Below are 15,692 nucleotides of genomic sequence, written 5' to 3'. Positions count from 1 at the left end.
AAGTGTGTGGAGAGTGAATGGCTGAAATGTCCAATTTACTTTATTTCTTGGAATCCGTTGATATGAATATTATATTGAAGAATTGTGGGGGCTATTTGGTAGAATTTTGGTGATATTGAGGCCAAGTAGGGAAGGACTCAGCTAGACAAAACATTTGGCTCAATTACCCATGAAATCCACCTCACTTTGCATTGAGGAATTCCTTTTAAGTTACATATGCCCCCAGTAAAACTCAAATTTCAATCTTCTTTTGTCCTTTACTTTTACTTTGTTTAGATTGTTAGATGACCATCTAGTTGACAGTAGCAACTATCTATCTATCTATCTATCTATCTATCTATCTATCTATCTGTCATCTCTCTCCCCCCCCCCCCATTTCTATCATCTATCTCTCTATCTAATCTATCACCTATCATCTATCTCTCTATCCTATCTATCTATCTATCTATCTATCTATCTATCTATCTATCATCTATCTATCTTCTATCTATCATCTACCTATCTATCATCTGTCATTTGATACAAACATTTTGGAGGAAAAGGGAAAGATTTGGTTATTATGGGAGACTGCCAAAAGGCGGGCAGTAGCCAATAAGTATGTACTAAATGCCTAATATAAGTGATGAAGTGAGAGCTTCTTCTGAAATTTTGTCCAGAGTAATGACACTAGCAAAAACAGCTGTCACAGATTACACATGACAACTATAAATATGGCTATGGGTTGTCATTTGCCTGGGAGGATCAGATAAATCATAGCATCTTCTTGTATTGTTAAAGGAAAGGTGTACACTCATATAAGCTCATATTTCCATTTATTCTCCATTTTTCTAAAACAAAAATATTTACTTGGTATAGAAATTTATAATTTACTGCATGGTGTCCTATGTTAGTTCAATCTGAAATTTATATTTTTATAAGGTAGATGTAAATAACTATACCTATTTGTCTAATATGTTACTAAGCATAGTTGCCTAAAGACTACATGCTTAAAGGCATGGGATTCAGACTTGTATTTTGTGACTCCAAATCTAATGATCTTTAAATAGAGTACAGGACAACATTTGTAACATTTTTCTACTTTATCATGCACTTTTACAAGTGCTAAGATATTATATTTAATCTTCATAGAATTTAATCTTGATTCAGAAGATCCATTTTCCGTTTAATTGGCAAGAATTCCTTGAGAGTTAGAGTGAAAGAGATATGTAATGGAGTATTTACCTGGACTTGACATCATCGCAAATACTTCCAGTCTTATTTATACAATTCAAATCTCACAATACCCAGCCTCAATCTTCTGTGTTTCAATTTTGCTTATTCAACCATCCATTACTATCTAAACACACTCCTTCTGCCTCATTATGACTTTTGGTGCAGTGCTATTCAAAGTGTAGTCCAATGACAAGTTTTAGTCTACAGACTTTTGCTGGGCTACAAGTACATCAATTGAGAGTAAGCATTTAGAAACTTTGATAGCAATTTGACATCACTGTGACATCCAAGGGCATAATCAATGTGTTATCTCTTTGGAAAGTGAATAGACTCACATCAGAATCATAGGTGAGTCACACATGGCATGAGTTCTATATCAGCCATGCACAATACAAATGGATGGTGTCTGCAATGGGTTGGAAATGAAGAAGAAGAAAAAAATACTGGTTCTTCATCTAAAATAGCTGAGGAGCATTGATCTAATGCATCATCAATCTGGATTCTTCATGGGCCTCTCTTTCCTTTCTTCTCTTCTGCCCTCTTTAAACAACCTGAGCTCTGTGGGCTGTCATTTCAACCAAACTCATATCACTATAGTAATTTCCTTTATTTTTGAAAAGAAAGCATACACACAACAAGATCCTACATGGGTGGATCCTTTTTTTCCTGCTCCTTGGCTGAGCACCGCTGGGGGAAAAAAAAATCACTTAGAGGGTCAGATTCGTGTCCTCGTAAACTCATTTGGGCAGCTCAGAAGCCGTCTTAACAGAGTGGAATTTTTTCTTATCAAAACACTCTTTTGCTCTTGCAGTTACAATTTCAAACTTTATCTCATTTTTCCTAGTTTTCTGAAAACAATAAGTGAAAATTACCTCAAGTTTTTGCTACCATATCTTCCAAATGTTACTTCATTTTCACTTATGACTCCCTGCTTTCCTTCTATTACAATACACTTCCCTTTAATCTGTATGCTGGATCTCATTGTCTCATAGTCTGTCAGCAACCTTGTAATATTTTCTCTCCTTAATCCTTAGACATTTCTCTTTTTTTGTTAATTTAGTTTCCATAAAAGTTTATTCTCCTACCTCTGATTTTATTTTTAAGAAAATTACCTCTGTCCACTTTCTTCACCATTCAACTGACTTATTCTTAATTTACCCTTAAAATCTTAGTTTATTTTTTAAATCCTTTAAAGTTTATTTATTTGTTATTTTTGAGAGAGAGTCAGCAGGGGAGAGGAGGGGAGAGAGAGAAAGAGAGAATCTGAAGTAGACTGCACTCTATCAGTGCAAAGCCCGATGGTGGGGCTTGAACTCACAAACGGTGAGATCATGACCTGAGCTGAAAGCAAGAGTTGGATGCCCCAAAATCTTAGTTTAAACATCACTTCCTTGGGGATGCTTTTGTTGATTTGCCCCAGGGCAGGAAAGGTGTCCTTTTGTATCCCCTTATAGCACCTGCATTCATTCATTCATTCATTCATTCATTCATTCATTTATTGTAACAGTTATCACAGTATAAAGGTATATTTGCTACTAATGAATATAGAGATCTTTCAAAATCCCTTTGTATCAGTGACTCAAATCATTTTAGTCCAGCTGTGATTTTAGTGTGTGTAATTACGAAGTGGTGAAATTGTTTTCAAGGTCAAATTCGACTTCATTCTTTCCAAACTCCTTCATGAAATGGTGGGTTTCGAGGAACATAGTGGTTGTATTTTTTTCAGTCATCAGTTTAATTTAGTGGCTGTTTGAGCCATTTGTCCCTCTGATAGCAAGCAGCAATCTTTAATGTGAGTTCAGGAGAAGGAAAAACCACTTGAATATATCACTTATTTTAATGTGTTTGGTAAATGAATTTTAAAGTTGTATAATTTTTGTGGAGTTTTCATAGGTAGTTTGAATTTAAATTAATAATGAGTTTAGGCAAGTTATTTTACCTCTGAACATCTGATTCTTTATCTGAAAATGGTTTAACACAATATACATTATAGAGCTTTTGTGAGGTTTAGTAAAATATATACACATACACACATATATAAACACATACATACGTACATAAAAACTGAAATGCTGGTTGGTATTGTTATTACTATTAAGATGATTAAATGACTATATCATTAACCCTCATGACATCAATAACTATCATGAGCTAGTGAGGAAAGAATACTTTTGGCTAGAACATAAAGAAATAAGGATTCTGAGGACAATAATTTTTCAAAAACGATTAACTGCTGTTTTCTGACATGTGTAAAAGAAAGAGAGGTTAATAGAATTAAACTTTTGCACTAGAGTACAGGAAACTTGATTCTCCTTTTGAGCATTTAATTAGTATGATACTTTAAAATTGCAGCATTGAAATAATGCAGGGATTCAAGCAATAAGAAAATCAGGCAAGCTTTTTATACTCTTTATTATTGAGGTGAAATAAATCCGTTTTATAGAATATTGCCAATCTCAGATGGAGTTGAATCCTATATATTTAATATGCATTCTTATATTTAGATCTTGTAAAACTAAATGACTTTTAAAGGTCTACTTAAATCTATTCTTAGCCAGTTAGTGGTTGCATGGCTCACAATCCCGGAATTGGCAAAAGTCTCTGATGTGTGCTCATGCATGTGTGTACATATATATGTGCACACACACACACATTCATCAATTGGTTATTTTATTGATTAAAGTGACAAAATGAAAATAAAGCTCAATTGTTAGAGATTATCCATTCTCTTCTAAGAAGAAAAAGCAATTTTCATAGCAATCGACCCACTCATGCTTATAAACAGTATAATAAGCAAAGGATATGTGAGAGTGTTTTATAACACAATTTGTTCAGTCCATGCAATAAACTTTTCCCCTTAAAATAAAAGCAAATAACATTCAATTTTTCAAGTTTATCCTGTTTTGTGTTTCTGTTTAAAAGCTCTTTTCCAAAGGATATTTGATTTCTGTAAATCACAACCCTGCCTTGGTTTAGTGCACTTTCCACTGTTGTTACTGCTTTCCAAAGACCTGTTACCTAGCAACTGCATGGAAGAAGCTTCTAGTATTTTAAATCATACAAGAGCTCAGAAAATACTGAGGCAGACTTTTAAAAAAAGATTCTGACTTGTTAAAATGTAATTAACAATTTTATTTTCCATAAAGTAAAAGGGACTTGAAAATAGATTTGCTTCATATGTATCTATTAATTTGTATATTTAATTATAATGGCTTATCTAAAAGCCTTTGAATTTTTTAAAATAATAAACATCACAATAAAAAAGAAACCAAACATTTCACATAATCCTATTTTAAAAATCATAGTCCTTGAAAACTTTCCCACTCCTTGAGGTAGTTAGTATTAACAGTTTGGTTCCTGTTCTTACAATTTTTTGTGTTTATTCAGACATATATGTGAACATATGAACATACATGCAGAAGTCAGCATTTTTATGGATCATGTTTTAATTCTATAATAAATTTATGTTATATTGTTTGGCTACTTAAATTTTTTAAATATACTATTGGCATTATTTCAAGACAGTTTATTGAAATCTTTGTTTTTAATATGCATGATTGCAATGATACATAGTACTTGTTTAGAATTTAGATCAGCATTTCATAGTCATTGTTTACTTTTCTCCTCAGAAAATATGAGGGGTACCTGAGTGGTTCATTCAGTTAAGTGTCCAATTCTTGGTTTCAGCTCAGGTCATGATTTCGCAGTTTGTGGGCTCGAGCCCCATGTCAGGCTCTGCGCTGGCAGTGCTCAATCTGCTTGGGATTCTCCCTCTTTACATCTCTCTCCATCCTGCCTGTGCTCGCTCTCTCTCTCTCTCTCTCTCTCTTTCTCTCTCTCTCTCCCAAAATAAATAAATGAACTTAAAAACAATTCTATGAGGCATATTCTATTATTATTCACATTTAAAAATGAAGCAGATTAGGCTCAGAGGGATCAGTGTTTGCCCATGGCTTGGCCCACTTAGTGGTGGTGACACCACTTGATCTCATGTGCTTATGCTTTAACAGCAAGCCACGGACAAGAAAGATCTAAAGTAAATACACAGAAACTTCAGAACGTTGAGAATATATGAGATGCACATAATTTTGAAAGAGGAAATGCTTTCTTCAGCAAGGGAGGGAAACGAGAAGCCATAAAGAAAAATGGACAGATTTTATCATTGCTAAGGAGTGATCTCTGTCTACAAAATCAAAACTGGGCTTTTGCCATATATGTGGTCTCACCAACAAGAAGGAAGGAGTTTAGGAAAAGTGGTTTTGCCCACAAAAAAACAATACAGAATTTGGACAAACTTAGTCATGTGACCATATCTAACGAATGGGAAGCTGGACAATGTAATTTTTACCTGGGCAGCCATGCACCCAGCTAAAATTTGAGGATGAGTGAGAGGAAATAAGAACTTCTATTACTGAAAGGAAGAAGGAGAGAATGAATATGGGTGACAGCAGTTGCAGCCACAGTTCAAATCCTTATTCATCTGAGCATTTGTGTACAATATTTCCCTTTACATTAAGATACTCCCCCATTAACACGCACACGAATAAATTAGTTAGCTGCCTCCACCCCCATCCCATATGAATATAAAATAGTGAAACAAGATAATTGTAATAAAATATTGGTGTTTGGAAAAAAGAACCAGAGACACACAACAGTTATTGGCCCATAGCGATGATGAAATCCTGCGGGACATGAATGGCAGAGATCTTGCAGTAAATTCCTTATCAGATACTCATTCTGCTCTTAGAGAATAACTCTTTTGTCTATTCATAACCATGTCTCCTTGTGCACTATTCTCTGTGGCCTTAGAGGAAGTTCAAATTGGAGCAGATTTCTTTCATTCCTTTCCCTGTGTCAGTAATTGTTTTCAAAGTTCTTCTCCAAGAACTCTCTTAAACCTGCCTTATTTACTGGCTTTTGTTGTCCTGTTCATGTCTCCTTTTTGATTATAATGGCAGCTACTTTGGTATCACTTGAAACAATAAGTTTGAGTGAGAAGGCTGCACTTTAATCTGATTCTTGCCACAGGTCTGGCTTTCTTGGTTTGGGAGAGATGTTAATGGAAGGCCTCTGATGAAGACGCTGGAAGAGTATCATCTCGTATTTAGGGTGCAATTCAATTTTTGGTTCTGCAACTGTCCAGATTCTTGGACTCTTGATTTGGCTTTCTGGCTTTAAGCAAACAGTGCCCTGCTTAAGAGAGCTTTATTCCTTTTTCTCTCTGCTTGCAAAGTGATCAGTTCTTACCTGAGGTCATCTTTCTATATGTGACTAAAGTCAGCAAAGTGCTACCACCACTCGTTAGTGTTCTTATCCTTTCCAAACATGTTTCTAGACATGTTTCCATAGATATGCTGTTTCTGCAGATAGAGTGGAAAATGGATAATAAGGAAAAATAGCACTTCTGTTACAGGCATAATTCTACCTTATACATTTCAGTAGTACTTAAATTTTATGTAACTTTGTCTTGCATTTGTAATTATAAAATTATTTGATAAAAACTGGCAGTTTGTGACTTGAAATATCCCAAAAAGGAAATACTAGTAGCTGATAAAACAATTGAGCTGAAAAACGCTCATTCTCCATGTTCACTCTCATTCTTTTCCAAACTGCTTGGTTATAAGAATCAATGATACTGGTAGCCATGAAAGTGATTCTCTCAATGCCCTAGACTTGTGTACCTATAATTTCCCTATTATATATGTTCTTGTTCACCATCCTAACTCAGCATCCACATCCGGAAACACACTCTACAGATTGTGTTATTACCTGTTAATGTGACACCCCTCCCCACCCCCCCACCAATCTCTCTTCTTTGACCGCTGCCACTTATCATTCCAGTTCACATCCTCTAATCGGGAACTCCAGCTAACTCTTCACTACACTGGGAATGACATTCATTGTTTCTACCAAATGTTTACTATTAGTTACAACTGCAGATACTGCCTTCTGTTCTTAACCTGTATGAATTCCATAGCACACCATTATAATCCATTATTATAATTCATCCTCTGTTCATTGAACTTCTGTACATAAGTTAGACTTGTTTGTCAGAAGTTAATGGTGGTGAATTCTTTTTGACAGAAGACGGTGTTTACTTCCACACATTTGAATGTGGCCAGAGGAAACAAAATAAACGAAAGACAATCTGCAGACTATTCCCACTTTACACTGATCATCCCTGATTTCCTAAACAACTATGCTGTATTTTCTTCTTTCACTTCCATCCTCTTACTGAATCATCATTTCCACCTATTCCACCAAGAAAATAGAAACGTAAGAAGAAAAACAAAATTTTCGTAAACTTCCACCTACACATCTACCTACCAACCTGTATGTACACTCATATGACCTACCTTCTTTCCTGTTATTATAGATGACCAATTTTAGCAACAATGAGACAGAGAAGGGTCATAAAAAGATGGTATAGTATGTTAGTAAGATTACCCAAATTCTGGCACTCTATGATGTCATTTTAAAGAATTTGAAATATATCCTGTAAGTGTTAGGATTCAAGAATGGTCATTAAACCATTGGCTAATCAAACAGCCCTATCCAGTCATTGGTGATAATGGAAATGTTCTGTATTTGCAATGTCTGATACTGTAGGCAGTAGCCACAGATGTTATTGGGCAATTTATTGCTATTGAAATATGGCTAGTAAGATGGAGAAACTGAACTTCTGTTTGTATTTTGTTCTAATTTATTTATTTTTTTAAAAATCTTTTTTTTTTTTAAATTTTTTTTTGAACGTTTTTTATTTATTTTTGGGACAGAGAGAGACAGAGCATGAACGGGGGAGGGGCAGAGAGAGAGGGAGACACAGAATCGGAAACAGGCTCCAGGCTCCGAGCCATCAGCCCAGAGCCCGACGCGGGGCTCGAACTCACAGACCGCGAGATCGTGACCTGGCTGAAGTCGGACGCTTAACCGACTGTGCCACCCAGGCGCCCCTGTTCTAATTTATTTAAATTTACATACCCATATGTGGCAGTGGCAACTCTCATTGGACAGCACAGTTTTACAAGGGTAATAGGTGGAATGCTGAAGAGTTGGAAGACAAGAGCAATTAAGAAGTTATTGTTGCATTTGTCTAGGTGAAAGATAATCAGTGTTTGAATAATGATTCAGGATCCCTTAGTGTAGTTCTAAAATCCAGAAAATTCTGGGGGAAAAAAAGCATTTCTGTTGTTAGTGAGATCTGACCTGACCTGAAATTATATGGTGGCAATTCCAACACTGAATTTTTTTTTTTCCACTAGTATAGATGTTGACACATTTAACTGCAGAAATAATTTAAAGCATAGGTTGCTTCCTAGATGTATTACATTAGGTAAGGTAGATGAAGCACATTGCCTTTCTAAAATCTAAAAAATAATAATAAAATAAAATAATTCTAAGAGTGGATATCTGGCCCTTAAGAATTATGGATAAGGATTGGAAGCCTGTAGCAAGTGAGGAGAATGGAATGGATAGAGACGGCTTTGGTGATATCAGTAAACCTTGGCTGTCGTATGACATTGGGAAATGAGGGTCAAAGTAGCAGGAAAGAATCAGTTTCTCAGTTCAGGTTAGGGGACAGTGATTAGTATTTTAAAAATGTCTCAGAAGGAGTCATATATTTGAACTTAAGAGGAGAAGTCTAAAGATATATTCACTTCTGTTTTACAGAGTGGGCTTCAGTTTTCTGTAATTTATGCAGAAGAATATACCTAGTTGAATATTCTATCATATTTCCCTGTGTTGATCAGCCATATTGACTAAATCAATTTCTGTTTTATGAAAAGAATACTGACTTTTTTCTTTTTATCTAACAAGGAATCCCATGATAATTATATATTAACTCATTTGTCTAAGACAGTGGTTTTCAACCAATGGCATTTCAACCAGTGCCTCCTTTATACAGTAAATATTTTGTAACACTTCCTTTTCTACCCTGGAATGAAATTCAAAGTGAATATAAGTATCTATATAGACACATTTAAAATAATAAATATATTAATCATAATTTGAAGGAGAAACAAAGGGGAATAATAATGTATTTCAATACGTAAATGTGCAGGTATGAATACTCAAGAAAACACAATGGAAAGGAGAGATACTTGCACCGTTAAGTATGTGCCAGCTACTGACATTGCTAATATTAGTAATTAAACATCTTAAATTTGTATAAATGACATACAATGCCAAACAGAATAAAATATATTTTCTCCTAATTTACACAGTAGTTGTCTTCCTAGATAATTTAGTATACAGTTTTGCCCCTTGAACAACATGGGTGTTGTTACGCCAACCCCTTACTGCCCTCTCCCCTCCCCCGCCACATGCCTGGCCCTGCCCTGCACAGTCAACTTTTGATTCCTCCAAAACTTTAATAGCCTACCATTGGCCAGAAGCCTTACCAATAACATAAATAGTTGATTAATGCATATTTTGTATGTTATGTGCATTATGTACTATATAATTACAATAAAGTAAGCTAGTGAAAAGAAAATGTTAAGAAAGTCATAGGTAAGAGAAAATACATTTATAGTATTGTACAATATTTACTGAAAAAATTTGTGTAAGTGGACCTGTGCAATTCAAACCTGTATTGTTCAAGATCTATGTCTACTAAAACAGTTCCAAACATACTCTGTATTTATGTGCAAAGTTATCTCCAGTAATGTGCGCTTTGCTGATGGGCTAATAGACACTGTAAAAGCAGTAAAGAAGAGAGAGGCAGAAACATTGTTAGCAGATGCTTGATTTTTCTTTTTTTTTTTTTTTGATGTTGAGTAAATCCTGAGATGTAACTGTAGCAATTTCTTCCATAAAATGTAAAAGAAAAAGTAAATAAATAAGGAAATGAAGGAAAAAGAAAAAAATAATGGGCTCTTTCATATGTTAGCTCGTGAAACCAGGAGTAAGTTTATTATTTATCTGTCCATGGCATTTGCTGCACCATTTCCCAAGTAATTTTTTATGTTTCTTCATCAATGGTGTTGGGTATGTGTTCATTGTATAGATATCTGACTCATCTACAAATTCAACCTTCTGTTTCTTAATTTAGCTAAAACTATTTTCTAAGAATATTTATTATCTTAGAACTTTACACATTGTCTTTACTTCTAATGCCAGCTCTAATTGTTTACTTGGGAAGGGAAGGTTTTTTCCCCAAAGTAAACAATACCTTGATCACTTCTCTCAAATATGACTTCTGTGGAAAATTGCATATCTGGCATCTGAGCCTTCCTCGCTCTATGAAAGTAAGGGACGTGGCCTGAGTACCACCCCCCCCCCCCCTTAATGTGGCCTGTACCCTCTCATGTACCACCATATTTGGCACTCTATTGTTTTTACGTAACTGAACTTCAATTGTTATTTTTTATGTTTCCTGATTGGACCCATCATCTTTTGAGTTTATGACCGTAGGTCTTGAGGTCAAAGTACAATTAAACTTAAATTTATTTTAGCATTAATCTCTATTGCTTGATATTATAGTTGTTTTGATTGTACAAAATCTATTCCTATGTTATGTATATGTTATCTACCATGTCATTTAGTAATTCTGTGTGCTGTGTGACTATGAATTTGATAAATTGGTAATGCTTTAAATCAATACTAATACATTTCTACCATAGAATTTTTATCAGAATTAAATGAAACTTTATACAGTCCCTGATTTATTTTCCAGACTGTACCTCAAATCTATCTGCCTCTCATCTGCTTGTCCAGAAGAGGCATAGGAAAAGTAAGCATTTGCCAAAGGCTGCCTATTTCACTAATGACAGAACTGGGGCTAGAATCCCCTTCCCTCTTGATCACTTAACTCATAATCTAGTACTCTCTCTTTTGAAACATTTTTTCCTGGGGAAAATTGCACACGTAAAAGCATCTCTAAGACAAGTGTCTTTGTGTTGAAACTTTTGTAATTTTATTTATTGTTTTATTTTAATATTATTTAAAAATACTACTATCCCAAGGTAAATTATTCTTATTTACCTATTTTATTTCAAACAGATCATGTTGTTTGTGAAGAAGAGTTTAAATACGCCATGTTAGCTTTAAACTGTATTTGCCCAGCAACATCTACACTTATTACACTTCTGGTTCATACCTCTAGAGGGCAGTAAGTATATTTTTTCTTTAAGATAATGCATTTTAAATTATAAAAAAAAATAATATAAGTGTAGTTATGTGATTTAGAGGTACAGTAAGCCAAGATATACAGCTAGATACGTACTAACACTTGTATTTGTGTGAATTATCTTCATATGACAGACAGATGGATACATAGATAGATGGATAGACAGACAAATACAGACTTGTGAAGGGGAAGACCAAGACATAGAAAATTGACAGAGATTTGCTGTTTTTTTTCTAATGAATCTTGAGATAATTTGTTTCATCTTAAATTCTAAGTGTCTACATCATTTGTTAAGTCTAGGATTAGGGCACTGTTTCTATTTTTGAGATACTTAGGAAATAAAATTTTTAGAAATGAGATGATGAGAATCATTAGTATGAGATCTGAAAGCTATTTTCTCTTCTATTCCTAAGGTAAGTTCTTATTTCAAAGCTATATGTACATAATTGACATCAAAATTAAATTTTTATAATTATTACAGAATAACAAAGCATTTGATAAAACTAACAAATGTAGTATAAAAGAAATCACTTTTCATATGCATTTTGAGGTAGATGATGGGGAGTCATATCATCAGACCAATTTGTTCTATGATAGAGTTTGTATTTGACTCAGATGATCAAGGAAAGTATACAGTGAGTACAGTCCCCACTCTTATTTGAAGAGACAACGTTGCATTGCATTTCATACCTTTTCCTATTCTTTATTTGGTATTTTAGACAAAATGTTGATTTTATAGGAAAATTTTACTGTGGTGCTTGTGATTGTGATTATTTAAATTTAGTAAGTTAATTGATATTTAAGTGAAGTGCCAAGTCAAATAAATCAAGAAAAAAATGAAAATTCTTTTTTGGGATTTAATACCAGGTGGAGTAAGTTGCTAATTGGAAATAGCAAATGCCCTGCAATATGTCCAGGTAGATTTTACTCTCTTACCTCTAATTATGTCTCTGCTCTACTGAGATAGTAAGATTGTCCAAGGATTAATTTTCTTAAAGTTCTAAATGAAAATATTTCTATTCTGTGCATTTGTAAGCCTTTAATTTGTGCAGTGGAAAAGATGCAACGGGGTCATGAATGAATTGTTTTTCTTTGAAGAAAGTATGCAGCATTTTGATGAAATTAAACACTGGAACTATTTTAACACCAATGAATGGAACATTCACAGAACTCATCACATGGGCTCATTATTTTGCCACACCGTTTTTGTCGTAGAATCATACAACTTTAGAACTGAATATCTAGTCTCACTTTATTGTTGTAGAAAGGATAAAATGTGCCCATCAACACTAACATACATCATTACTCATAGACTGGTTGAATTACGCTGTTCAAGTCACAGTAAATACTATTTACTGGCACATACACTATTGCCCTAGTGAACAAATGCACTTGATATAAGCTAAAAAAGAATTTTAGTGACCCTTAAAATAGGACTTTTCCCAATATACTTTAATGAATTTTGTCTTATTAAAAAAGAATGTTGTTGAAGACCTTGTTACCACATAATTAAGGATTGTCCATGAATAAAATTGACCAGCAAAATTATGTCACAATAAACGTGATAGTCCACCAGCATAATTTTCTTCATAGCAACTTTATTGAGACATAATTCACATGTCATAGAATTCAACTGTCTACAGTGTACGATTTAATGTCTTAGTGTATTCACAGAATTGTGCAAACATCACCACTATCTAACTCCTGAATCTTTTCATCACCCCATAAAGACATGTTCTATCTTTTAGTAGTCACTCACATTTTCCCACAACCCTTTCATCCCCACACAATCACTAGTCTACCCTGTCACCATAGGTTTTCCTATTGTGGACATTGCATATTGCATATAAATGGAATCATACAATATGCGCTTTGTTTTTTGTTTTGTTTTGTGTTGTGTTTTTGGACTGGTTTCTTTCACTTGACGTAATGTTTTTAAGGTTCATCTGTGTTGTAATATGCATCAGTACTTCGTTCCTTTGTACAACTGAACAATATTTCATTATTTGTATATATCATATTTATTTTTTATTCATCAGCTGATGGATATTTGGGCTGTTTTCAGCATTGTAAATAAAAATGCTTTTAACATGCATGAAAAAGATTTTTATGTGGACATATACTTTCACTGCTTTTGTTTATACTGCAGAGTTACATGGTAACTCTGTTTAAGAACTGCCAGAATGTTTTCCCAGGAGACTTTAACATTTTGCATTCCCACCAGCAGGGTAGCAGGGGTCCAATTTTTTTTTTTTTTTCACAATCTCAGCAACACTTGTTAGGGTCCAATTTTTGATTATAACCATCCTAGTGGATGCAAAATAGTGTCTCACTATGGTTTTGATTTGAATTTCATTCATGGCTAATAACCTTGAACATTTTTTCATCTGTTTATTGGACATTTGTATATCTTCTTTGAAGAAAAGCCTACTTAGGACCTTTGCCAATTTTTAAAAATTGGGTTATTTGTTTTTGATTATTGGGTAGTAAGAGCTTTTGTATTTTCTAAATTCAAGTACCTAAATCAGATATATACCATCACTTGAACATATGTAATCATCCAAATAAATCACTCAGTTTAACATATCTAATATATTTTATTAAATGTATTGTTTGACCAAGTATTTGTATTGTCTTTTGTATTATGCATTAACTGAAGATATAGTCAAGATTCTCCTATTAACAGAACATGTTTGAAATTTTGCCCTTAAACATCAGCAGAAATTAGAGAGTTTAAATATACTGAATTCATAATAAGAGAACAAACTGGGAGGTGAATTAAGTAGTATAATGGGGAAAATGTTGAATAGTCTAAGAAATGTTTTATGCAAGGATTATCAAACCCTTAATTGAAAACAAAGCTTACAATTAATGCTCAATTTCTCCACTTTAAAAAGGAGAGATTATACTACTAAAACTTCATTTTATAATAAATGGTGATTTTGACTACAAATAGTTGATATTCATAAGCTGTTGTGTACTATATTAGTTGGTAAGAAGTGAAAAGAGAAATTTATACTTTAGGATCCAACAAGCTGAGAAGTAAATATAATATAAAACATGTAATGGTCTAATTTAAAAATATATCTTTAAATAAAGTGTTATATAGATTATAGTATTGAGAGAAAATAATAAATATGAATTCTGAAACAAATGAGATAAATCAAGAGTTGAGATCAAAGATCAGCTCTTTCATGACAGACCTGCCTTAGTTCACAGTGATAATGGAGTTCCTAATTCAGCTCTAGGGATAGACTCACCCACTCAAACACCTTTGTCCTCTTCTTAGTTCTCTTCTAGCCAGTGGAAATGGGGACAAAGATGGAAGTCACATATTAAGGATGAATTGCTTACCTCTGGACTTTTATAGAAAAGGAATATTAATTTAAAAAAATTCTATCTTATATTTTGGAGTCTCTACAGCAACTTAGCCAATACCCTGACTAATATAGCTTCCATGGCGATTAGCACTCTTAACGATCTTACGTTCTTTCTTCTTGTATATTAATATATTCATCCCAGTTCTAGTTGATGTATAAGTCATAAAGTAACTTGTAGATGACTTCAAATAAGTGGTTTCATTTTATTCATTGAGAGTTTCCTCTGTATTTTGGCACTTCACTATTTTCCCCCCTCAGTTCATTTGCATTTGAGTGTTCAGTGCAGTTGGCAGTGGTATTCCTTATTCTTGATTAAGTTAACATTTTTATTTATTCAGCAGTCTTACCAGGAAGATGAACGTAAGTTTATTCTTTGGACAGAAATTACTGTAGGCTGTTGGACATCGACCATGATGATTTTAAGCAAGGAAACACTGATATCAGGCCAGTTGATAGATACTCATCTGACCCATCTTGATGACATTTCATCCTTGTCAAATTGAAATTTTTCTTTTCTTTTCAATTTATTTTCATTCAAATAATATTTCATTATTCCGTTGAAGAGGTTGAATTTTTGGCCTCAGTGATAATCAATGGGAAAGAAAGAGAGAATCGCTAAGAAAAATACTGCAAAGTTAGAATTTACAGAACTTGGCTACTGAATAGATATGAATGTAGGAAAAAGGAAAGAAAAAGAAAAATCTCTAGACGTGTGTCTAGATGGTAGAGAACTATAAAACATGTGGTTTGATAGAAGAAAAAGGAGTTTAATATGAATATATTTGCCTCCTAAACAGATATACTTAGTGGTGGTAATTACTGCTTCTCTTGGTTCCTGAGGTGGGGTCAGTGCTATTTTGGGTCCATGAAATAGGGGTCAGGTGAAAGTAGAAATAGTGGGGATTTGGGAGAAGTGACAACTTAAACTTTTCCTGTTAGGTAACAGGTGGAAGAAAAGGGGAGCAAATACA

General features: G+C 33.9%; 1 protein-coding gene across 8 annotated transcripts in view; it reads left to right on the top strand.

Annotated features, from left to right (window-relative positions):
• Positions 1–15,692, top strand: part of KCNT2 (potassium sodium-activated channel subfamily T member 2) — a 364,046-nt gene that overhangs the window by 216,249 nt on the left and 132,105 nt on the right. For all 8 annotated transcript variants that reach the window (XR_008424552.1, XR_008424553.1, XM_019465585.2 and 5 more), the window contains exon 14: positions 11,215–11,323. Coding sequence is in view for 6 of the 8 variants with exons in the window: in XM_019465585.2 (XP_019321130.1) it covers positions 11,215–11,323 (109 nt within the window). In the remaining 2 variants the exon portion in view is untranslated. The remainder of the gene's footprint in view (positions 1–11,214; positions 11,324–15,692) is intronic.

The sequence above is a fragment of the Panthera pardus genome, unplaced genomic scaffold, assembly GCF_024362965.1.
Source record: "Panthera pardus isolate Hobbes unplaced genomic scaffold, ASM2436296v1 HiC_scaffold_21, whole genome shotgun sequence".
NCBI classification, from domain to species: Eukaryota; Metazoa; Chordata; class Mammalia; order Carnivora; family Felidae; genus Panthera; species Panthera pardus.
Note: the sequence above shows the minus strand (reverse complement) of the source record. Positions and strands in the feature narration are given on the sequence as shown.